The sequence below is a fragment of the Phodopus roborovskii genome, unplaced genomic scaffold, assembly GCF_943737965.1.
Source record: "Phodopus roborovskii unplaced genomic scaffold, PHOROB, whole genome shotgun sequence".
NCBI classification, from domain to species: Eukaryota; Metazoa; Chordata; class Mammalia; order Rodentia; family Cricetidae; genus Phodopus; species Phodopus roborovskii.
In genome coordinates, this window is record NW_026126407.1 from 15,014,574 (window position 1) to 15,038,772 (window position 24,199).

The following is a 24,199-nucleotide window of genomic DNA, read 5'->3' on the forward strand; positions in this document are numbered from 1 at the left end:
ACTCTGCTTGCTGTTTAATGCATCAATGATAAAACACTCTGCATAGACATAATAAAGATCCATTTTCTAATGCAAACATTTTCATCACAGAACCCCTGGGTCCCAGTTATTGAGAAATCAATCATTTTAGCTTCTAGGCACTGTTGTTGTCCTGAGGGGGTCTTGTTAAGCCAAGCTGCTTTGATAAGTGCCACTCTGTTAATATTCCTTTGAAGCCTATTGTAAGCATCCACTTTACTCAGAAACCCTGCAGTCCCTGGGAGGTAATACAATCAGAGTGGAGGTGCAAAAAGTGGATTCTTGCAGACCTGCGGGCCTCATGCTGAGTGTCCATTTCCCTGGTACCCACACACCTTCACCATGCATACAAAGGCCCAAGCTGTTGATTCTGATCATGCAGAAGGATGGTGCCTGGGAGAAGTGATAATTTCAGGAAGAAATGCTTAGCATGCCACATATTTACATGTGCTTCAGAACATTTAAGAAAGGACCTGGGGCCTCTCCCACATAATCACCCAGCACAGATGCTCTTTTGGCAGATGAAGGCGTAGGCAGAGCAAAGTACTGGAGAATATTTTTATGATAATTTATTATAAATGTTTGAAGTGGTTACTAGCCACATGTACCTACTTAATTGTAAATTTAAATGAAACAATTAAGGCCTAAGTCTCACCAACAGATTGCCTGTAATTTGCAAAAAGAAAAAATCTCTCAGACGGTACTCTCCTAAAGTCTGTGAGTTATCACCTTGGAAAAAGACATGTGTATTGCATCCAACTTCCTTACATTTGTGGCGTTATGATTTGGCATTGGAAGTAACTTTTTAAATTATATATTTGGGATAGAGTAAGAGAATTATGTTGCTTGTGTATTGAGGCGTCTGAAGACTCTGATCTCACCATAGACAAAGGAATCCCACGCAAGCCTTTGCCTTGCTTTCTTCTGCACACCTCAGTCTACCAGACCATACTGGAAATGGGAGCCTCCACCAGTTTCCCAGCAACAGCGACGCGACCCCGCCCCTTCCCAGCCCCTTCCTACCTTATCAACTTAATGGGGCGGAGCTAGAGTACAGTACCCAATATAAGGAGAGCAGAGGCGGGAGGATTTGGTCTCCCTGTCGCTAGGGAAACACACGCGGTAGCAGCACGCAATGCCGGGCGCCGAGAAGCCAGCCGCACTGGCGGAGTCCGAGGATGAGGAGCCCAGCGACCCGAGGCTGCAGCTTCTGGGGACTTTCGTGACTCGGAGTCTGCGTCCAGTCGCGGGTGCCTGGGAGCGCTGCGCGGGCACAGCGGAGGTGGGCCAGCTGCTGCAAGCATTCCTGGATCATGGTGCTGCCACAGAGCCGCGGCCGCTGCTGGTGGTGCAGCCTGGGCCCGGGGGCCTGGCGGTACGACCCTGCCTGGACGCAGGACCGGAGACCGGCCCAGCTGGCGCCAAGGGGCTTTTTTTCTTGCGCACCAGGACAGAACCTCCGGGAAGCCACAGCCTCCGCGGCGCGGTGCTCTGCGGAGACCTGCCAGCGATGCCTCTGGAGCACCTAGAACCGCTGCTCTCGCAGGTGAGGGTGGGTGGGTAGCCCCTTACTAGAAGAGGTTGAAGCCCGGGGCGGGGGGGGGGGGGGACGACGACGACGGGGGAGGCGTGTGCATGAGGGGCGGAGTCAGAGCCAAAAGGGTGGGGCAACATACTTGGAAGGGTGAGTGGGTGGGGTCACAGCCAGAGGAGAGAGAAAAGGGGTGGAGTCTGGAAGAAGTGAGCTGTGGATGGAGCACAGCCTGAGAAGGAGTGGAAAGGCGGAGCTTCAAGGAAATCAAAACCCTGGTGAGCAGTAAGGAACCCGCTGGGGGCAAGCCTAGGTGGAGTCCTGGCCACAGTGAGAATCAGCCTTGGGTCGGGGTCGTGCTTTAAAGGGAACTGAGGAGTATCCGAGTCCTGGCAGCTTTGTAAGTCAAGAGGCAAGAACTAAGGATAGGAAAGTGGTGAAGTGGGGAGAGGGTGTATTTCGAGTGGGTCTGCTGGGTGAAGAAGCTTTGGTGCTTTAAACATTATTTTCCTTAGCAGAGTTTTGGGGGAGGCAGTTTGGTTTTGACTTTTATGTCATTCATTTACAATGTAACCATTTACCAAAAGGTCAGTCCTGTTCCTATAGAAATTGAGAATCATTTTGGAAATGGCTAGTGGTATTTGGAAAGGGGAAAGGCACATGGATGGAGCCTCTACCTCTCAGAGGATTTTCACGAGGGTATTCAGGAGACATTCTTGTTCTCCTTTAAACCTTAAACCTTCCCTAGTGAAAGAAAACTTTTCTGTGCTTCTGGGGGTTGGTCCTCTCTAGGTTCAGCTAGTTGCAAAATTGGTGTATGCAGATGCTAGCTGTGTGATTGGCACCCTGCAGACCACACAGAAATAGAAAGTAAGTTCTCATCCATGAAATGCTTCCCTTAAAGAAGCAAAAATGTATAAATCTATCCATGCATTCAAAATATTTGACACTGAAGACAGTGAGGATAAGCACTTTGAACTTATTGGTAGAACCAGGACATGGATGTTCCTTGCCACATCTAATGTTTCCTCCATAGTTGCTACTGAAGGGAGAAACCCAAGGAAGAACATGATGGATGGGCCAGCTCTCAGGGACCAGGGAAGCTAGACTAGCAATAACTTCTCTGATACTTTGAAATTGAATGGTCTTATCACTATATTATATGTGGACACCTTTTGTACAGAAGGTCACCTGTGGGTCACATTCCCTAGTGAAGGATGATAGGAAGAGCCCTTGGCTTCATAGGAAAGAAAGATTCAGGTAGTCTCAGATGCTGCCTTCATCTAAGTGTTGCACTGACTCCTGAGCAGGAAAGGCAGTTATGAAAGAGCTCATATTTCTTTTGCAAAAGATCCATGTCAGGCAGCTCACACCACCAATAGTTCCAGCTCTGGGGGATTTGATGCCCTCATCTGATGCCCTCTTCTTCCTCCTGTAGGTTTCTAAAGTCATGTGTGCGCATATACACACAGATATGTAACCTTACAAAATAAAATAATACTTTTTAAAGATTCGGAGATGAGACACAAACTGGTATATGTAGAGGGCTTAAGCACAACTCAGGATTGTGCAAGTACAAAGGAAGTACAGTCCAGCGAGCAAAGTTAATTTTAATTTTAGGGCCTGCAAATATGACTTAATGCTTACAAAAACACACTTCCAGAGGACCAGAGTTTGGTCACAACACCCAAATCAGGCAGCTCACAACAGTCTAAAACTCCACCTCCAGTGTATCTGACACCTTCTATGCATCAGGAGAACCTGTATACATGTGGCATGCATGCACATAGACCCATATGCATGCACATTAAATGAATAGATGATTCACTTTTAAAGGATTTCTTTTTTCTTTTTACTTTTTAAGGAAGAGTCTCATGTAGCCCAGGCTGGGCTCTAACCTAGCTATGTAGCTAAAGTTGATCTTTAACTCCTGCCTCCACCTCTCAAGTGCTAAGAGTGCAGGTACACAGCACTAAATACCTACCTGACTTTTCAGAAAACTTAGATTGGAGACAAAATTACTCAGTTAAGGAATAAATGAACAAATAATTGGGGCATTTATGCAGTTAAATACTGTAAAGTTGTTCAAAAAGAATTAACAATACAGAATACTCTTTAAAGTGTTATTTCTATCTTGGAAAAAAAAAACACATAAGATTCATCCATGTCCCCCTCCTTCCAGGAGTCAGACACTTCCAGATCTCCCCTACCCAACATGATTGAAACTGCATTCACTAAACAACACCTATATCTGTCTCTGCCAACCCATCAAACAGTATTCTCCAATTTGTCTTCATGAATTTGACTGCTGTAGGTGTGGTGGTTTGAATAGGAATGGCCCTCATAGACTCATGTGCTTGAATACTTGGCCTATAGGGAGTGGCCCTATTGGGAGATGTGGCCTTGTTAGAATAGGTGTGACCTTCATAGAGAAATTGTATTACTGGAGATGGGCTTTGAGGCCTCATGCTCAAACTATGCTCAGTGTAGGAGACAGACTCCTTCTGCTACTTATGGATCAAGATGTGGGATTTTCAGCTGCTTTTCCAGCACCATGAAGATAATGGACTAAACCTCTGAAACTGTAAGCCAGACCTAATTAAATGTTTTCCTTTATAAGAGTTTCTGTGATCATGGTGTCTCTTCACAGAAATGGAAACCCTAATTCAGGCTCTGTAAATGGAGTCATGTAGCATCTATCTCCTTGTGACTCTCATTGTTTCTCCTGACTTAGCACATATTTCAACAATTAAGAGGTTCTCCAATCACATGGCTTCTGGGTTCCCTGAGTCTGTTCTGTCCAGTTTCCCCTTCTTTGTGATCCAGCCCACCCCCTCTGAACAGAGCTTCTGATTTTCCAGTTTGCTTCCTCCCATACCTTGACCACACCAGTCTCTGGAATCTGTTGGGACTTCAATCCATTGTCTTTCCAATGTGCCTTGGTCCCAACAGTGCATGGGTTCCTTACCCCCCCCCCCGAAAGGCAGCATCATCAATTATCATTATCATTACACTGGATCACTTCACTTAGCCGATGCCCTCGTGGTTCTTCTTGTTGTCACACACAGCAATTGTTTCTTAAAGCCAAATAATATTACATGGTATTTATATAGCATTTTTTTCAATTATTATCTCCATTGTATTTGCCTGTGGGCATGTCTATGGGGCATCTTCTTAATTGCTGATTGATGTGGGAGGGTCCAGTTCACTGTGGGTGCTAGCACCTCTGGGCAAGTGATCCTGGGGTCTATAAGAAAGCAGACTGAGCAAGGCATGGAGAACAAGCCAGAAAACAGTACTCCTCCATGGTCACTGCTTCAATTCCTGCCTCCAGGTTGTTGCATGTATTCCTGCCCTGACTTGCATCAATTACAGATTGTGACCAGGAAGTGTAAGATAAACATTTTCCTTCCCCAAGCTGCTTCTTATTGTGGTAGTTATCACAGCAATGGAAAGTAAACTAAGACAAAGGTTGATTCCTGTTCTTGGCTATCATTGTAAATAATATGTTAATATGGATTTTTTTAAAGTACAGAATGTATATATAATATGCAACTATTTGTATTAAAGGGAAGAAAGGGGGCCTAGAGAGATGGCTCAGTAGCTAAGAGCACTCGCTGCTCAGTCACCAGAACTCCTTTCCAGCTTACTCCCTTCTAGACCGTGACTACAATAATCTCTAAACTTTGCTGGGACCTCTAGTCCATTGCCTCTCGGTGTCTCTCACTCACATTTAGGTTCTTGTACTTTGCCCAATTTCAGTAGCTGTTCATTTGTCATCATATCCTTGGGCCATCTCCCAACTGGCTTCTGACTTGCTGAGACATACTCATTAAGCAAAACTACAATCCACATGGAATCCAACTCTCTGCAAGCTCCATGTCTGCTCCAAGAAGTCAACAGGGCTTGGGAAAAGCCAAGTGACATCACTCTTAATACCTGATGGTGAATGCCCTTGTTGCTTTCTTTAAAAACAAGAATATAAGAATTAAAAATGGGGGGGAAGAGGAAGAGGAAAAGGAAGAAAAAAGAAGAAGAGGAAGAAGAAGAGGAGGAGGAAGAGGAGGAAAAAGAAGAAAAAAGAGGAGGAGGAGGAGAAGAAGAAAGCAACTTGAAACAAAAGAGCAAAGGTTTCACAAACTCTTACATCTACTCTGCTTACCAATACCCCAGCACTATCTTCTGCCATCCATTCCTTGCTATACGTTAGACTAGCAATTGCATGTTTGTGTGTGAGGGTGCATGTGTATGTGTGTATGTGTATGTGGTGGTTTGAAAGCAAATGTCTTCCATAGGAAGTGGCACTATGAGGAGTTGTGACTTTGTTGGAGTAGGTGTGGCCTTGTTGGAGGAAGTGTGCCGCTGTGGGGGTGGACTTTGATGTCTTCTATGCTCAAGCTACACCCAGTGTGGACACTGGTGCTTCTGCTGCCTGGAGATAAAAATGTAGAACTTTCAGCTCCTTCTCCAACATCATGTGTGCCTGCATGCTGCCATGAAGATAACGGAATAAACTTTTGAAATGGTAAGCTTTATAAGAGTTGCTGTGGTCACAGTGTCTCTTCACAGCAATAAAAATCCTCACAAAGACAGAAGTTGGAACCTGGTGGTGGTGGCACACTCCTTTAATCCCAGCAGTTGGGAGGCAGAGGCAGGCATATCTCTGTGAGTTCAAGGCCAGTATGGTCTACAAATTGAGTTCCAGGATTGTTACACAGAGAAACCCTGTCTTGAAAAGCAAAACAAATAAACGAAAGACAGAAGTTGGTGCCAGGAACTGGGGTTATGATAGGCCTAACCATGTTGGGACTGTGGGTTAGAAAATTAGTGGAATACTTTAAGTGCTGCTTAATGGGCCTTAATAGTAGGAGCATTGAAGACAGTGCTGCTTACAGTTATTTGAGCTGGGTGGGGAGCAGGGGTGCCTGGCTCAGGAGGTTTCAGATGAGAAGAGTTTTAGAATGTTGCCTACAGGTCATTCTTGTGACATTTTGGTGAAAAAAAAATATAGCTACTTTTTGCCTTTGTCTGAAAAGTCTGTCTGGGGCTAAAGTGAAAAGTTTTGGATTCATTCTGTTGGCAGAGGAAATCTCAAAACAGCCTAGTGTGGACTCTGTTATGTGGTTACTAGTGTTAATTCTAATGAAGATTATAGTGAAAAGGAGCAAGCTGAGGAAATGAAAACACAAAATATACAGATTGAGAAAGGGGGCACCAGGAAGTGGAACTGAGCTAAATCCTGTGTCCAGGCAGATAAACAGATTAAGAGATGGAATAAAGGGATGGTAACCTCATAGCAAGATTCCACCCAGCTAAGTTTCCAACCTATGAAAATGAATTCAAGAAAATTTTAGAGCCAGGTGAGGCGGTGCATACCTATAATTCCAGTACTCTAGAAGCAAAGGCTGGTAGATCTCTGAGTCTGAGGCTAGCCCAGCCTACAAATCCAGTTTCAGTATAGCCAAGCATAGGGTGAAGGATCCCATCTTAAACAGAAAGCTGGTGAAGATGTAATTGAATGAGGGGGCCATAGCATCTTCAGCTACTTGGTTCTTGCTTTAGACTCAAGGATAGAAGAAAGGGGTTACAGACTCTTCATCAGTGACTAAGAGAAGCCACTGAACCCAGGCCAACTATGTGTCAGCAGTGTCCCTGCATGGAGGCCTTGGGAGAAAATTATGTGAAGCTGTAAATGTGAAGCCTGGATTAATTTGGAGAACCTAAGATCTTGGAAATGCCAGAGCTGTGAGGTATCTACCTAGGAGAACTACTAAGCAGGAGTGGACCAGCTCAAGAGAAAGAAGTATGTTGCAGTCAACATAGCTGAAAAGAGTTAGAGATTTGAAGAGCATTTTAACATCAGACATGAAGATGCAGAGTTTGAAGTTTTCCCAGCTGGTTTTCAATATGCTTTGGTCCAGTATTTCCTCACTATCCTCCCTCTTCTCCATTTTGGAATGGTAATGTAAATCCTTTGCCATTGTAGGAAGTATGTGATCTTCTTTTTGATTTTAACTTTATATGGTATTGTAATTATGGTATTGCATAAATCTCAGAGGAAACTTTTAACTTTAGACTTTTAAACAAGTTTAAGACTATGAGGACTTTTGAAGTTGGCCTAAATGCATTTTGTATTATGTTATGGCTATGGTTCTACTGGGGCTAGGGTGTGTAACATGGTGATTTGAATGAAAATGTCACCGATATAGAGTGGCACTATTAGGAGGTATGGCTTTGTTGGAATAGGTATGGTCTTACTGGAGGATGTGTGTCGCTGAGGGAATGGGCTTTGAGATCTCCTATGCTCAAGCTACACCCATTGCGGATACAGTTGCTTCTGCTCCCTTCGGATCACGAGGTAGAATTCTCAGATCCTTCTCCATCACCATGTCTGCCTGCATGCCACCCTGAAGATAATGGAGTGACCCTCTGAAATTGTAAGCTAACCCCAATTAAATGTTTTTCTTTATAAGAATTACTGTGGTCATGGTGTCTCTTCACAGTGATAGAAACCCTAACTAAGACATTGTATATACCCATGTGTGTGGAAGCCAGAAAAAAACCTTGGGTGTTACTGTCATGTTCACCTCCTTTGAAGCAAGTCATCTCACTTGTCTAGGGGGTTGTTACCATTTGGACTAGATTGGATGGCTAGCAAGCCTCAAAGCCCATCCCCCAACCTCCCCGTCACTGACATTACAAATGTAGGCCACCACATGTAACATTTTTGTGGGTTCTAGAAATTGAGGTCAGCTGAGTCCTCTGGCTTGCCAAGGAGACATTTTTCCAACTGATCTATCTCTGCACCCTTAGAAGATATTTTGAGACAATGTCTATCATGGGTATCCCAGGCTGTCCTTGAACCCATGATCCTCCTGTCTCAGCCTGTGGCACCACATTTGGCTATTCTCTTTAAATCAATTCTGGAATGTGTTCTCCTGCTATCCCAGTCACCTTTCTTGTCCGCTCAGGCTTTCACTCCCACACTCCCTGAGAGAAGACAAAAACTGCAGTATTTCCAGTAGTGTCTGCTGGTCCACATCAAGTTGCTATAATTGGTGCCCATCCCACTGGCACTGTGGGTGGTTCATGAGTCACCTCTGCTCCACAGATGAACATTCTCCCTTTGGCTCCCAGGACCCCAACTCTTCAGTTGTTTCACATGGTCAGGACTATCAGCTCCATCCTCACTCCATCCTTGGTGTCTGCTGATGGTGCCCCCCCTCCCAGCTTCTGAACATAAGAACCTGTGTTGTTCTCACTCCTTGGATATCTTCCTTTGTCTATAAACCCTCCTTACTTTGGAACTCTCAGTCAGTTTCAAAATGTGTCAAACCACCTGTGCTTGATTTCTTCCAGGTTTGTTGTTTGCAGCCTTACTCCTGAACCCTCAAACCCCCAGAAGGCTTATCCATCTTACCACCCAGAGTGTCCTTGATATACAATAGATGCATCAAATTCCTGATGTCCAAGTACAAGCTGTTCATCCTTCCTGACGAGCTTCATCCTTTTCCTTTCCCATATTCCATGATGGAATGACATTGTTTCTTCTGCTGAAGACCTATAGTATCACATCAACTTCTTTATGCCTCCTACCATCCCCAAACTCGCTCATTAGCATGTGATATTGGATGCACCTTCAGAATTTATATAGACTCCAGTCATTCACAATTTGATCACTATCCTGATACCAAACCACTCGACCCTAGAGTTCATAGTAGCTGGTGCATACCTACCAAAGGATATCAAACCATGCCACTCAGAACCAGTCAACGAAGTTCATTTTCCTGGGAACAAAAACAAAACACCTATAAGCAAGGCTGTATATAATTTGGCTCCCTACTCTTTCTCTCATCCTGGTTCAGTGATGTTGGTCTCCACACTAGTCCATCACACACATGGGTTTCTATCTTGGGACCTTTGTACTAGTTCTGCCTTGTATCTGTAACATACTTCCCCTATGGCTTCACAGGCTCTCTCCCTTTCCTACCAACTTTTTGGTTAGATTTTGTTTCTCAGGAGGGCCTGCGCTGACTTACTAATAATGGTTCTATCAGTCCTGCCCACCCTGGATCTTCATGGAAATCCTACTCACACATGCAAACACACTAAATATTAAAGTTTTCTACCAGTTAAGATATATACCATAGAGGAACTAAATATTTTAATACGGTAATCACTCATCATGCTTATGTATAACTGAATGAATAGATTTTCATTTCTTCAGAACTTTAGCCATTGTTTTCTGGTCCTCAAAACCCTACAAAATTCAGTGCAAATCTCCCCCCCACTTTTTCCTCTGTTGGTTTATGTTTGTCAACCTCTAAGGGATGTGCCATGATGCCAGAACCTAGGGAAGAATATGAGTACTCAAGGATCAATTGAGATTCAGTCTCAGCCTTTGAGATCCTAGGAAAATCCTTTCCTTGCTCAGACTTCTGGACTGAGTCCAACATAAATGTGACTGAAACTTAGCTTTTTTTGCTGTTCCTGAGTTCCCTGATGGAATGATTATCTCTGCTCAAAACATGATTCCAGAAAGACCCACAAGAACTATTTTGCAGCCAACAGCTTTGAATCCATTTTGTCTTTCCATGATTGCCTAAACCTGTTACCTGACCAGCACATGCCCATCTGTCTGGCATTTCCATTGTATTAGTTGTCATATCGTAATGGGAAGTGGTTCCTAGTGAGCTGTGATGTTCAAGTTACTAGCATTAGAAACTCAGTTTTAAGCAAAATGGAAACTTCAAGAGCAGCTTGACTTAGGGGCTCAAATGGCCACTTGGTCTTTCTTCCCCTGTAAATTCTCTCTACTCTATATTACTTTGTTTTAAAGTTACTTATGAGTAAAGGGTTTACTCCTCCAATAGGTGAGTGTGAAGGAGTTGCTTTGTCTTCCACAAGAAGTTGGGACAAAGGTTGAGCCTGTCTCCCATTGTCTCAGATGGGGGTTGCCCAAGTCAGCTCATTTTCACCCTAGAGATGAAGTCAAGATTTTCAATGTGGCTGCTCTTTGAAAATGCCTACCTACACACCCATAGGGGGTATCATCATCTTTAGCAACATTGTTTTTTTTTTTTTCTTTTCTTTTTGTCTTTTGGGGCCATTTCTGTCAGTTCATATTCACCCTGTTAATTGGTGGACTGATTGATACCCCAGTGTTATGGAGACAGCAAATCATATTACTTCCAATACAGTAGATGACCTGGTCAGTGTTTACTAGTCATGTCTCCCAGGGAGAGGAGTAAGTCTGTCTACCATACAGGACCATATGGAGCTGACTATGGGAATAGAGTGAACCAGGGATTGTGGGGTGGAGCTGACTCTGGGAACAGAGTTAGCCAGGGATTGTGGGATGCAGGTGACTTTAGGAACAGAGTAAACTAGGTATGGAGCTGACCTTGGGAACAGAGTGAGATAGGGACCATGGGGGATATACTTTATAGTATCAAGATGGAGGGGTGCCCCTGATTCCTATCCCCTCTTGGAGAGAAAAACTGTTTGGCTAGGGAACATTCTCCAAGGAGCAGATGAGATGGAAAATCAAAGGAAGGCTGTGGGAGGCTTTCTTGATTTCCCCAGGGGTCAAGGCAATATGTAATGTTGGACTCTAACCTTAAGTCTTATAATGTAGTGAGCTGTAGAAGAATATGTATAGGGCTCTAGAAATGGTTCCTCTCCTCTCTCTCCTCCATCTTTCCTTTTCTCCCTACATTTCCTTTCCCACTCTTTTTCTGTTTTTTTTCTCTTACTTGAGTTTTAAAATTATTGATAGTTTCAAACTTATATATTATTAGCATACACCCTGTTCCTTCTCTTGTTCTTCCCTCACTCCTGCTGACCCCTTCACAATCCCCTCTGTGTGTGTGTGTGTGTGTGTGTGTGTGTACACGTGCATGTGCACGTATGTGTGCATGTGTGTGTGCTTCTGTCTGTGTGCTATCTGTCTTGTGCAACTGGTCACAGTTCTTATGTATTCATGATTGTCAGAGCCATGAGATCCCCAGAAGACAGCATTTTAAAGCTTTCTTCCCCATGTCCTGGTGGTCTCAATCTTACTTTTCCTTCATCTACAGTGTCTGCTGGACCTTGGGTTGGGTGATGGAGATATTCCATCTAGACATGAGTACTCAGCAGTCCCTTATTCTCAGTACTCCAATGGGTTCTGATTCTCTGTTTTAACCTGTCCATTGCCAAAAGAGGTTTCTCTGGCTAAGGCAGAGGCTACACTAACCTGTGGATGTTTAGGTGTCTTAGTTACTTTTCTACTCCCATGAAGAGACACCACAACCTTGGAAACATATAGAAATAAAAGCTAATTCAGGCTCACAGTGCCAGAATGTTAAGAGTCCATGACCACCATGATGTGGAGCATGGCAGCAAGCAGGCATGGCACAGGAGCAGTAGCTGAGAGACGACATCCTTATCTGTAAGTAGATGGCAGAGATAGCACACTTGGAATAGTGCAAGTATTTTGAAACCTAAGAGTCCACTTCTAGTGACATAAATCTTCCAACAAGGCCACACCTTCCAATCCTTCCCCAATAGTTCTAGCCCTGGGGGAACCAAGTATCCAAACATAAGCCTACAGGGTTATTCTCCTTCAGACCCTACTACCCAAGGCAACTTAACAACACATACATTTATCAGAACCCCAAAAGTAGAACCTCCTCAACCATGCCACACATGGGAAGATGCAATTGGACATAACCACAGTAGTCATATTATTACTCCACCAGTGGGGATATTTCTTTGGTCAGTATTGTTATGCATAGTGTCTACATATGGGTTAAATTACTGATGAATTTTCTTCCCCAAAGCTTTCGTTGTATCTTCTTGCACTGTCTAGTTCAATCCAAATTTGATTGCTCTATGTCCTATATACAAAGTATGTGTTGTCTTCAGCAATAGGATCTTCTTGTCTAGTCCTGGTGAGCAGCCCAAACCAGTGACAATAGCCTGTATTATTCTGAGGACCTTTGGGTATTCCTTCCAGTAACTAATAAGGAGGTATCCCACACCTGGTACTAGTATTTTTGGTTTAATAACCCATGACTTGTAGAAGCAGCAGCATCCACCCATGCAGGGTATTTCTATTAAAGCTCTTTTTTTTTCTTTCTATTGAGACAAGGTCTCACCATGTAGCACAGGCTGGCTTGAATTTTCAATCCTCTTGCTCTCTTGGTGTGTCTCTGTTTCAGGTCATTATCCCTGTCCTGGCCAATGAAAAGAACCATCTAGACTGGCCCCACATTGTGTGTCAAGACATCAGGCATCACGCCCACTCCCTGCAGTGTGACCTCCTGGTAATCCTTGAGCACATGAAGGGGAGAACCTTGCTGCCTCTTCCAATTGGCTTAGAAAAAGTAGAGTTCGTGGATGGCCACAGTGAGCCAGTGTAAGTACCACTAGCCTGTAAGCCTTGATGATGGAATAGAAGCTGTTTTTATCAGAGCCTTTCTCCCAGGGCCTTTCTCTTCCTGTCATTACACATCTCAATCCACACACAGTCCACTGTGGGCTCTGTCTGCCAGCATCCATGAACTGTATATTCACACTGATATGTCACTTGCCCAGTCCTGGAGGTCTCCTAAGGTTCTCTCAGCAATGTGGTCTTTTTTTTTTTTTCTACCCCAAATCATTTCAGGGCTGAGAAAAACCATGGCAGTTTCATGTGGGTCATGGCTGAATGATACCTAACCCAGTAACTGTGCATCTCCTACCTGCATCCCCTGTGCACTGTGCCATAGAGCCAGCTTTTTTTTTTTTTTTTTTTTTTTACTGTTACAGCCTCCTCTCCAGCCACTGCAGACTTTTCAGACCCTGGGGATCCCCCACCCACGTCTAGAAAAATCTGGCTCCACTGGGGCCTCTTGCATATGAGTGGGCATTAGAACCCCAACCTTCTTTGGTATGTTGGTTTTGTCTATCTATTTAAGATAGGCACTCATCCTATGGTCTAAATCTTCCTAGAACTTTCTAGGTAATGCAAGCTGGCCTCAAACTCAAGATTCTCCTGCTTCAAGCACTGGCCCAGGGCTGGGATACTGGCCTGGGACACCTGGGGCACCTGGGACATCAGATCCTTTGCTTTCTACTGTTCTGTCTCCCATCTGCTTTCTCCCAACTAATCCAGTTTTCTTTGTCTTTGTGTCCAAGGGTGCTTTTCCCCCTTCTAATCCAGTCTATGTATGTACATATAGATTTTTCTATATTTTTACCCAGCATTTCTATGCATTTATGGGCAATAGGTCACCTTCCTGAATGAGTGTGGTCTGCCATATTGCCAGTTTCCTCTCAGTACGTGACTGTCACTGTGTTTATTCAGAAGCCATGATATATCCGAAGAATAAGTAGTGCATGCAACTGCAGCACACTTAATGATTTTATGTGGGAAATGATTGTATAGCTATACATAATTTGAGGGAGCATCCCAGCTAACAGGAAAACTTATTGTAGTTTAATAAAAATATCCAATATTCAAAATAAATACAATTAATCTCCCCGTTTATCTCAGTTCCTTTATACCACACCTTAATAACATTCAGCCTGTGTATATAATTCCTTGCTGAGTTTGTCTCCTTTTGTTCAACTTTGATAATTTCCCTGAAGGCTGCATCATTTGGGAGAGGAGAGCATTTTCTTTTAATGTCTTTCATAACCACTTGTGCTGTATCATTTCTAAGCAAATATGAATTTTGCATCAAGTGTATGGAGGTGAGTTCCTGATGTGGAAATATCTACATATTGCCTTTCTCCATCACTATGTCTGTTACCTGGCACATACAAGTTTCAGCTAAGACTCTGAATGGCACCTGATTTTTATTTTAATTTATTTAAAATGAAAATGTATTTATTATTATTGTAGTGTGTATGTGTGTGTGTGTGTGTGTGGTATGTGTGTCCATACTATGCACATATGTAGAGGTCAGAGGACAAGAGGACACTTTCGAGAGTAAGTTCTCTCCTCTGCCCATTGTGTTCTAGCAATAGAACACAAGACATCAAATTTATGTGGCAGATATTTTTGAAAGAAAAGCCATCTCATCTGTCCTATTTTAATTTTAATCTATTGCCATCATACCTAAGTTATTTAAAACAAAACAATGTGTTTGAAGGGGGATGCTTGAGATACCATTCTTCGTTGGAAATCTGAAAACAGAATGGAATTGTCCTGGCATCCAGGGCTGCAGTTCATCTCCTGGAGGAAGATGTCACCTATTTGTCCTTGCTATAGAGTTAGAACTAACAACGGAGGCCTGGGGAGGTAGATGTGGCAAACTGTCTCCTGGAAGAGCCCAGCAGCTGAGGAATAAGCCACTGAGCTATGCAGGGAGCTTTCCTCTGGTGATATTCAAGCAGGGTTTGGGTAGCTGATTCAATGCTTCTTGACTTGATAAGATTTTGTGCCATTTAAAGTTCTTAAGTCAGTCTTCAGATTATTGATGGACCCTGGCTGTACAATAATGTTGAACGGACGCAAGAGTAAGCATGTCTTCCCAGAGAAGGATTTGTACACTTGATTTGCTTAAGGGAGTCTATTACTTGGGGGGAGGGGGAGTTAACAATTCATAGGTTAGAGACCATAGAGAGGGCTCTGTTGGTAAAATGCCTGGCACACAAGCATGAGGACCTGAGTTCAGATCCTAGCACCTACAAAACAGTGCATATGAAATCATGTAGTGCACCTGTAACCCCAACACTGGAGAAAAGTGAGCACTGGAGACAAGTGCATCCCTGGAGCTCATTGGCCAGCAAGCCTAGCCCAATCAGTGAACTCCAAGTTCACTGAGAGTATCAGAAAGTAAGGTGAAATGCTTCTGCAGAGACATTGAACATCAGCCTCTGCCATCCACATGCATATGCACAGGCAAAGCACCAACATGTTACTCTACCACACACACACACCACATACATGCACACCACACACACACACACACACACACACACACACACACACACACACACACCACTATAAAAACCAAAGGATTCACAGAGTAGGTGGATTTTCCACCTATTTTAAAAGACTTTAGGTTCTCTTTAGAGAATACCCAGATAAGTCTTGAATTGGCTTGAGTTTGTTCCCCAAAGATTTGTGTACTGGTGATTTGTTCCTTAGTGTTTCTCTATTGGAAAGTGGTAGGTCCCTTAAGACTTGGAGCTTAGTGTAGGGAAGTTAGGTCTCTGGGAGCACTGCTCTTGAAGAAGACTAATGTAGACTAATTTAAACCCTGGGAGACCTCAGCTCCCCCCAGATTAGCATGTTATAAAAAGGTAAAGATAACCCCTCCTGATTAATTGGCTTCTCTTGTTGCCCTTTGAATCTCCAAGTATATATTACTACTACAGTGTGTCCCCATGCATCTGTTACCACCACAGTGCCATCCACAGTGTATCATGACACTGGATAGTGAACTTCTGACCCTACAAAATATGAGCTAAATGAACATCGTTGTAAATTTTCCTGCCTCTGGAATGTTCTTATAGCAACAGAGGACAGGTGAATACAACCAGGCTCAAACAATTTTCCCATGCACTGAGATTTCTTTTGTCTGTTGCAGCCTGGATTCTGTAGACAAGTCAATTGTCTATGCCATTGAGTCTGCAGTGATCAAATGGAGCCACCAAGTCCAGGTGGTACTCAAAAAAGAGTCTTCCCAGCCACTCTTACACGGGGAAAATCCCACCCCCAAGGTGGAACTGGAGTTCTGGAAGAGCAGGTAGGCGGGGGGTGGGTGGTGGGTGGGGGGATGGCACATGTTCAGATCCTTGGAGAGGAGTACTGACAGAAGACAAAGCCAGGGCTGGCCTGCTGGAGCCGCCAGTGAATCTGGTTCCATCTCCAGATGTTTCTCATCTTTCCTAGGGTAGATGACTGTGTGTCTTAGGGTCAGTAAAGTTTCTTTCTATAGACTGGAAGAAGAATTCTTTCCCTGCTGCTCAGTAGCTGCCCTTGCTTTCTTGGGGGGCACTGTCAGTTCACTGGGGGAATCATTCAACCACATGCATGCGATTAAATCAAGACTTAAAATTTATCTTTTGGTCTTTGATTTTAAGAACGGTTTTCATTTTTTGTGTGTATAAATGTTTGTCTGCTAGTATGATGTGACCCCCCAGTTGTTCATTCCCCTTCAACTGGAGTTACAGATGGTTGTGAGTCACTATGTGTGTATTGGGAAGCAAACCTGGATCCTCTGCAAGAGCTTCCAGCACTCTTAACTATGGAGCCATCTCTCCAGCCCCGACTCTTAATACCTTTATTCTAAATTCCATTCCCCTTCTCTTGGTTATACATATACCTCTGGAAGGATCTGAAGAAAAGAAGGGATTTGGGGTATTGGCTGCAGAACTGCTTGGTCTAAGTTGCAGCTAATCATTATAGCAGCCACTGTGTCTCGTCCTATGGGGTGACCAGAATGCCTAACCATTGCTCTTAACTACTCCCCTCCTTCCCTCCATGCCTTTGCTCCTATTTATCATTGTGCTGGCAAATCTTTTCTGGAGGAGACAAGCAGATGTTGGAAGCAGATGTCCCTGACCCTACATAGAACAGAGTGTCTGTGTCATAGGACGACCTGTCCTGTAGGGCTCCAGACCTCTCTGCACCACCACGCTGAGAAGCTCATCCTCTCCCCCAATTCCTAAACATTAACTGACCTATGATGAGGACCTTCTCAAGAAGTCCCACTTCAACAATGCTTCTGTCTCCCAGGCACAACCTTGCTGCAAGAGCTAATGACCTCCAGCTGCCTTGATTTTAGGCCACCAGCTGGTCCAGACAGTGTTTCCTGGAGCTTTTGCTCTGAGTCCTTGTTCCTGACTCAGGTTTTTGTCCATACTGTTCTGAAACAATGTCTGGCTCTTGGGATTAGAGATCAGGCTGTGGAGGCACCTGAGGCATGGCTACACTCTACCCGCAGGAGTGTGGGGCATCACAGTGTGACAGTATTTCCCAATACTCAACCTACTCTGTGGTATTGCAGGTGTGAGGACTTGGAACACATTTATAATCAACTGATGGCCATTAAGGTGAGGGGCATGGCTGGACTACTGGACAAACTTCAGAGCAGCTACTTGCCAGCTTTAAGAGCCATGTTCAGAGATGTTGAAGCAGGTGAGGAACGGCAAGTGTTTCCACAAATCAGTTTGACTGGGCGTTTTCCTTGGTGCTGCATCTATTTTTCTCTGTGATGCCAGGATCTCCACATCCTTATTACCTTCTTATCTGGCACAGGGCAGCACGGTGGCAGGAATGCTACTTCAAGAAGCAACTATGTTTTTGGGTCAGTTGCCTGTGACCTTAGATAAACCATGCACCCTCTCTGTGGTTGGAACACTGGCTCTGGTGTGCCAACTGCCTTGTCTCCCTCAGCCCTTGAGAAATAATCTAGATGGAAGAATGCAATTATTAGCTGCAACACACTCGGAATACGTGCTGTGACAGAGGTGAACAGCTCCGCTCTGGAGTCCAGGCCCCTGCACCCTTGGCATCTTGAGGAATCTCTGTTCTGTTTCTAACATCATTCTGCCTTTTCTGTTCAGACAGGACTACAATTTCCTGTCCCTCTGAGTACCAGACCAGATCAGCCTTGGGCACAATTGCACAGCGGCCAAGGACTATGATGAGATATGGGTGTACTTTTTTCCCAGGGCTCCTTCTTCCCTCATTGATGTGGTCTTTACCCCCCCTCCCGCCACCATTTTCTTACTAAACCACCTCCTTGTTCTTAATACTGTAGTTCAAAATGTGCTTTTAAAGATATTTTCAATTTTGTATGAATTAAACTTAATCTAAACAATGACTTTTCAAATGCTCTCTTCTCCCAGAATTTTCTTTAAATACTCTATTGTTATAAGCATGTTTTCCCCACCATCCTGGTCCCACAGCCACGCCAGCCCCAAATAACACACAGAGATGCTGTATGAGATATAATGCTGTTAGCTTATCACTAGCATTTCTTATTGGCTAGCTCTATCTTAAATATTAACCCATTTCTATTAATTTGAGTATTTCCATGTGGTCTTATCTTACTGGAGAGAGAGCCCAGAGTTCTACCCTGTTGGTCCTACATCTTAAAACTCCTTCCTACTACTTCCCGAATCCTCCTTGTCTCCTAGTCCTGCCTATCTTGCTTTCCTATTGGCTAACAGTACTTTATTCATTACCCAATAAGAGAAACATATTTACAGAATGACATCTCCCATCACTCTGTCCCATGTTATGTCCAAAATATAAACCTAACCAAGGTCTACTTGTTCTCCTAACAAGAGTAATATCCTATATCCAGAGCCTACTAGCTGACCTGTCTTGTCATCCTACTCTCTCCTTCTGCCCTGGGGAACAAAGAAGTTAGGGACAGGCTATCTTTTTTCCTCTTTTCCTTTCTATGGATATATCTTTGTTGTTGTTTTTAAGACAGCATCTTGTTGTGTAATTCAGGTTGGCCTTGAGCTTAGTATGTAGTCCATGCTGGCCTGAAATTCTAACACTTACAGCGTCTTAAGTATTAGCATTACAGGCATGTGCTACCACCCCCAGCTTCAGTGCAGAGGTTCCTGGGGGGCTGGTAGCCAAACAACAAAGAAGAGCTGTCCTAAAATGTCCTGAGGTTTGCCTGGCCCCTTAAGCCATTGCAGTGGCTACTGAGCCAGGAGCTAAAGCTGCCTTGGAACAGGATGTCTGTTGAGGGTCAGTTCACCCTTTCTTCAGAGCTGCTGTGTCTCAAGGATACTATGTGTGTTCCCAATTTAAGCTTCAGTCAAAATATGTAGTCATCACTTACATTTTTTGTGGTATACCCTTGTGGATTTGATGGATGAGTGCACAGGTATGTTATAAAATGACTTGAAAGATGCTGTTTGGTAGATGCTACCAGCTTTCTACTCAGGTTTGAAACAACATTTGAGTGTATACGCAGTTAGCACTCCACATCCGTGGATTGTCAGTCATAGACTCAACTCAATGTTTTGAATTTTGTCCACCCTAAACACACACAGATTTCTTTCTTGTTATTATATACTAAACAACACGGTGCACAACTTTCTACATAGGCTTTGTATTCTATGAGTTAGTATGAGTGAACTCTAGATGATTTCAAGAATGCAGGAATGTTTCATACATGTAAATCTCAGTGCCTAGGAAGTTGATGCCATCCTTGACTAGTATGAGACAAAAAAAAAATCAACAATAAAAATATACAGCATTGAGTGACGAGGTTATACACAAACACTACACTCCTTTATACAAGGGGATTGAAAATTCATAGCAAGAGGTTCTGAAACTGATTCCACCCACCCACCCCACCATGGAACTGTTATAATCTTATCTAGGTTAAAATGGGAGATGATTTAGAGAACTGCGGGGGAAGCTGTGCTATGCACACATATGATGCATACAAATGTCTAAAGTTTAGAACGCAACTAACAGCACAATGGAAGAGTGTGCTGTGCATTGGTTATTCGGTAGCCATCTGTATCTTTCACACTAATAGACTTGTACTGAAGGTTGTAAAGAATTTGTTTCTCTAGGCAAGTTTTCAAAATGTTTTCTTTCCAGTCGAATGTGTACAGGGAGTAATACTTGAAAAAAAAAAAAAAACAGCACTATGGTGGTGTCAGATGTACAGTAAGACAATGGCAGAAGTCCTTTACATATGTGAGCAGACTACCATAAAGAGAGAGGAAAAAGGTGATAGGGAGAGCCCTAGTTAGGAATTTGGCAGAGTCTAAAAGAATAAAAAGATTTTAAAAGCTATTGACTAGTTTTTATCACTTCTAATCTGATTTCAGAATGTCTGGCTTTCTTGATCCTGAGTAGATAGAGTGGATACATTATTCTTATTAGTCATAGCAGTTCCTTGGCTCTCCTTATGGATTAGAGAAATATGGAAGAAAAAGAGTATCTGTGGGTGTGAGTTCAGATCAGAGAACTAAGGAGGAGAGGGAGAATGGATAAAGTGTGGGAACAAAGCTGATTGGATATTGGATTGACTGGAAATTGAAGATACTTGGGAAAAAGGAAGTGGAATTGGTCATCCCTTGGGGGCAAGAATGTCTGGCTAGAGGATTCTCTTCCTAGTCATTAGCAGGAATGATTGACATAGGACAGCCTGATTTCCAGTAGTCTTGGTATATCCCTACTGCCCTAACAACTACCACCACAGACTGGGTCATTTAGTTCTCAGTATTTTGTAAGCTAAGAGGGTTAAGACCATGGCCAAGGAGATTCAGTTTTCTGGTGAGGGTTGCTCCCCTCCTGCAGGGCAGCACTTGGTTGCTGCCTCCTGTTGCTGGAGAAGTGCTGTGTCTTCAGATATGGAAGTGGAAGGCAGGCTAGCAGAATGCTACAAGAAGCCTTAATCCTAGGAGCAAAGGAGGATCCCCAATTGCTAATTCCCCCCACTGACCATTAATTTTCGATACCTGATTTTTTGGGGGAGGGAGCCACAGCCCCAACCAGAGATGTTTGAAGGTCTAGACTATCCCTGAAAGAAGGCAAAGCCTTGTACTACACTGGAGTCACTGAGGACTTGCCTTCCCTTACATGGATCTTCTTACTTTCCTATTCCTACTCCCCAAGAAGCACTCAGAAAAGGTAAGCCAGTAGCTTGTAACTGGACATAGTAGATATATGGTGAATATTTATACCAGAGATTAGGAAATGGACACATAAAAGCATATTCCCTTAAAGTTTGTTATTAAGGGTTTACCAGCAAATGAGTGAACATGTTTGCTGGTCCTCTATCTGATTATTCAATTAATGGAGATTAAAGTTTAAATAAATAAATACAGTATAATAACATAAAACTATACAAATTCTAAAACAGGCAAGTGGAAAGATTGTTCGATGATAAAGTCACTTTCTCTGCAAACATTAGGACCTGAGTTTAAGCCCTGGCATCCAGACAAATGCTAGCCATGGATATGAGTGCCTATAAACCCAACATTGTGGGATAGAGGATAGCAGAGCCCAGGAGCTTCCTGGTCAACCATCCTAGTAGAAAGGAAAACTTGCAGTTCAGTGAGATACCTTGTCTCAAGGGGAAAAAAATGGAGGTTCATACAGGAATACATCTGATGACCCTCTCTGGTCTCACATGCACCTATGCTTGGGCAATACACACATATGCACACACACAAACATACACATTTACACACAAACTGAAAACAATATGGAATATCAGATTTCAAGGTATAGTAATGAACATAGCGTGAGACTGGCATAAAAACAGACATGTAAAATAGAACAAAACAGAAAAAAAAAAACATGAGCACACATAATTACACTCATCTCATATTGACAGTGGTGCCCAAAACACACTGGAGGAAAGAAAGAATCATTAAGAAATGGTTCTGGAAAAACCAGATATCCATATGTAAGTAGACTCATATCTATTACTCTGCACAAATATGAACTGTAAATTGATTTAAGACTGTGGTACCTGAACCCTGAATCTGTTAGAAGAAGACATAGTCAGTACCCTATAGGACATAGGCATGTGAAAGGACTTTCTGAATGGGACTTCATTCACTTAGGAATTAAAGTGACCAGTTAACAAATGGGACCTCTTTAAAACTAAAAGACATCTGTACAGAAAAGGAAGCAATCAGGTGAAAAGGATACCCAAAAAGGGAGAAAATCACTTTAGACTGTATGTCTAATAGAGGAATAATTTTCAGAATATACAGAGAACTCAAACAAAGACTTTAGCAAACAAACCATCCTATTAAAACTGAGCTCCAGATCTGAACAGTGACTTTGCAAAAGAAAGTAGCTAAGAAATATCTTTCAAGGTGTTCAACATCTGTAACAATTAGGGAAATGCAAAATATAACTGCTTGGAAATTCTATCTCACCTGAGTAGTAAAGATCAACAAAACAACAACAAATGCTGAAGAGGGTGTGGGGAAAGAGTACCCTTATTGCAGACTGTTGCAGCCACTCCAGAAATCAGTGTGGAGAAGTTCTTAAAAAGCTAAAAGTAAATATGCCACAGGACCCCGGCTATACCATCCTTGTTATATGCCCAAAAAGACTTGATATCGTTGTTCATTGCTGCTCTATTCACAGTAGGTTGGAAATGGAAACAACCTAAATATCCTCCAACTGGTTAAAATGTGGTGCGCGCACACACACACACACACACACACACACACACACACACACACACACACACACACAGTGTGATACTATTCATCTGTAAAGAAAAGTAGATTGTAAAATTTTCAGGTAATAGTTGGAACTGAAAAGTATACTGAGGTGACCTATACCTGGAAAGAAAAACTCAGTATCTTCTCTCTTATTGTGGTTCCTAGTTCTGAGTCTTTACATGTGGGTATATGACATGATGTAACTGCAGATATATATATATCAGTCAGTAATTCTCCCCACTAAAGCCATAACTAACAGGCATAGCAAACCTCTCTTGGAGTTGTTGGTTGGGTTCAAGAGACTCCCCAAACAATAAAGGCTGTTATCATTGCCTTTGGTTGCCTCCCAAAACTTGGAGGTAAGCTCCTATTGCTGAAGACACCACACAGTTTGGACAGAGGAATTGGAGGAACCCTGCTAGAACTAACAGACAGCCTCCTATTTGAGGACTAGCATTATCATAAGAGGAATTAACAATAGTTCTTTCTATCCATCTGCAAAGCCTACTAGCCACAACAATGACTGTTCCAACAAGGTTCCCAAATGGTATGCTAATGGCCCTTTTATCCTGGAGGCGACAGATAGCTGTGTAACTGAATGTAAAGCCTGTCCAACAGGCACTGCAATTCTAGCCAGCGGTTAGAGGTCATAGACTCTAGAGGAGAGCCATTTCCCTGAACTAATATAATTTCTAATGGTATTCTAAATGCCTATCCTTCTATACACAGGTAAGTGTAGCTCTTTCTCATCATCTCCTCTTACAGAAAATGGGGACTATCACAGAGATTCAGAACTGGTCAAAATTGAGAGAAAAAGTGACCATAGGATATTCATATAATGGTACATATAGTGACACAACACCTAAAATGGGGGAAAAAAGGGGGGGCTGGAAAGTTCCAGAGGACTGGAATGCCTACTGCTACCTAGTACCTTCTAGACATTACAGGGAGATTTACACCCATGATATCTCAGCAATATATAACATATGAACATATATGGGTGAAATTTCACAAGGTTCCACCCCTAGATGAAGAGCTATAGGTAATCAGTGGCTTTCTGAGCTAGGGTGATACAGTTTTCTCTGGGGACAAGGTCTGTGATAGGTTATCTAATCCCAAGTAGTCAATGCTAAACACATCTACATAGGAGTAATACCAAATTGACCCAGTAGGTGTGTTTAACATTGACTACACATGTGTGTGTGTTGGGGGGGGGGTCAGTAATACTTATATGTGTGTGTGTTATATATATATATATGTGTGTGTGTGTGTGTGTGTGTGTGTGTGTGTGCCTATAATGAGGAAGAAAAGGTTATGCATCTGAGAAGTAGTGAGAGGGCTGACAGGATTTGAAGGGGAAGCAGGATGGAAAGAAGTAATATAAATATACAGTACTTATTTATGAATTTTTGAAAAAATTTAAATAAAGAACTAACATAATGACTAAGTGTGAGCTCAGTGATGGAGTGAATGCTGAACATACATAAGGCCTTAGGT

The 24,199-nt window shown here is 43.0% G+C and overlaps 1 protein-coding gene across 1 annotated transcript in view; it reads left to right on the forward strand.

Moving 5' to 3' along the window:
* The first annotated feature begins 1,113 nt into the window (after positions 1–1,113).
* Positions 1,114–24,199, forward strand: part of Dnah9 (dynein axonemal heavy chain 9) — a 329,177-nt gene continuing 306,091 nt past the window's right edge. The window contains exons 1-4 of the mRNA XM_051180369.1: positions 1,114–1,564; positions 12,754–12,950; positions 16,114–16,272; positions 17,536–17,666. Coding sequence (XP_051036326.1) covers positions 1,154–1,564; positions 12,754–12,950; positions 16,114–16,272; positions 17,536–17,666 — 898 coding nt within the window. The 5' untranslated portion in view covers positions 1,114–1,153. The remainder of the gene's footprint in view (positions 1,565–12,753; positions 12,951–16,113; positions 16,273–17,535; positions 17,667–24,199) is intronic.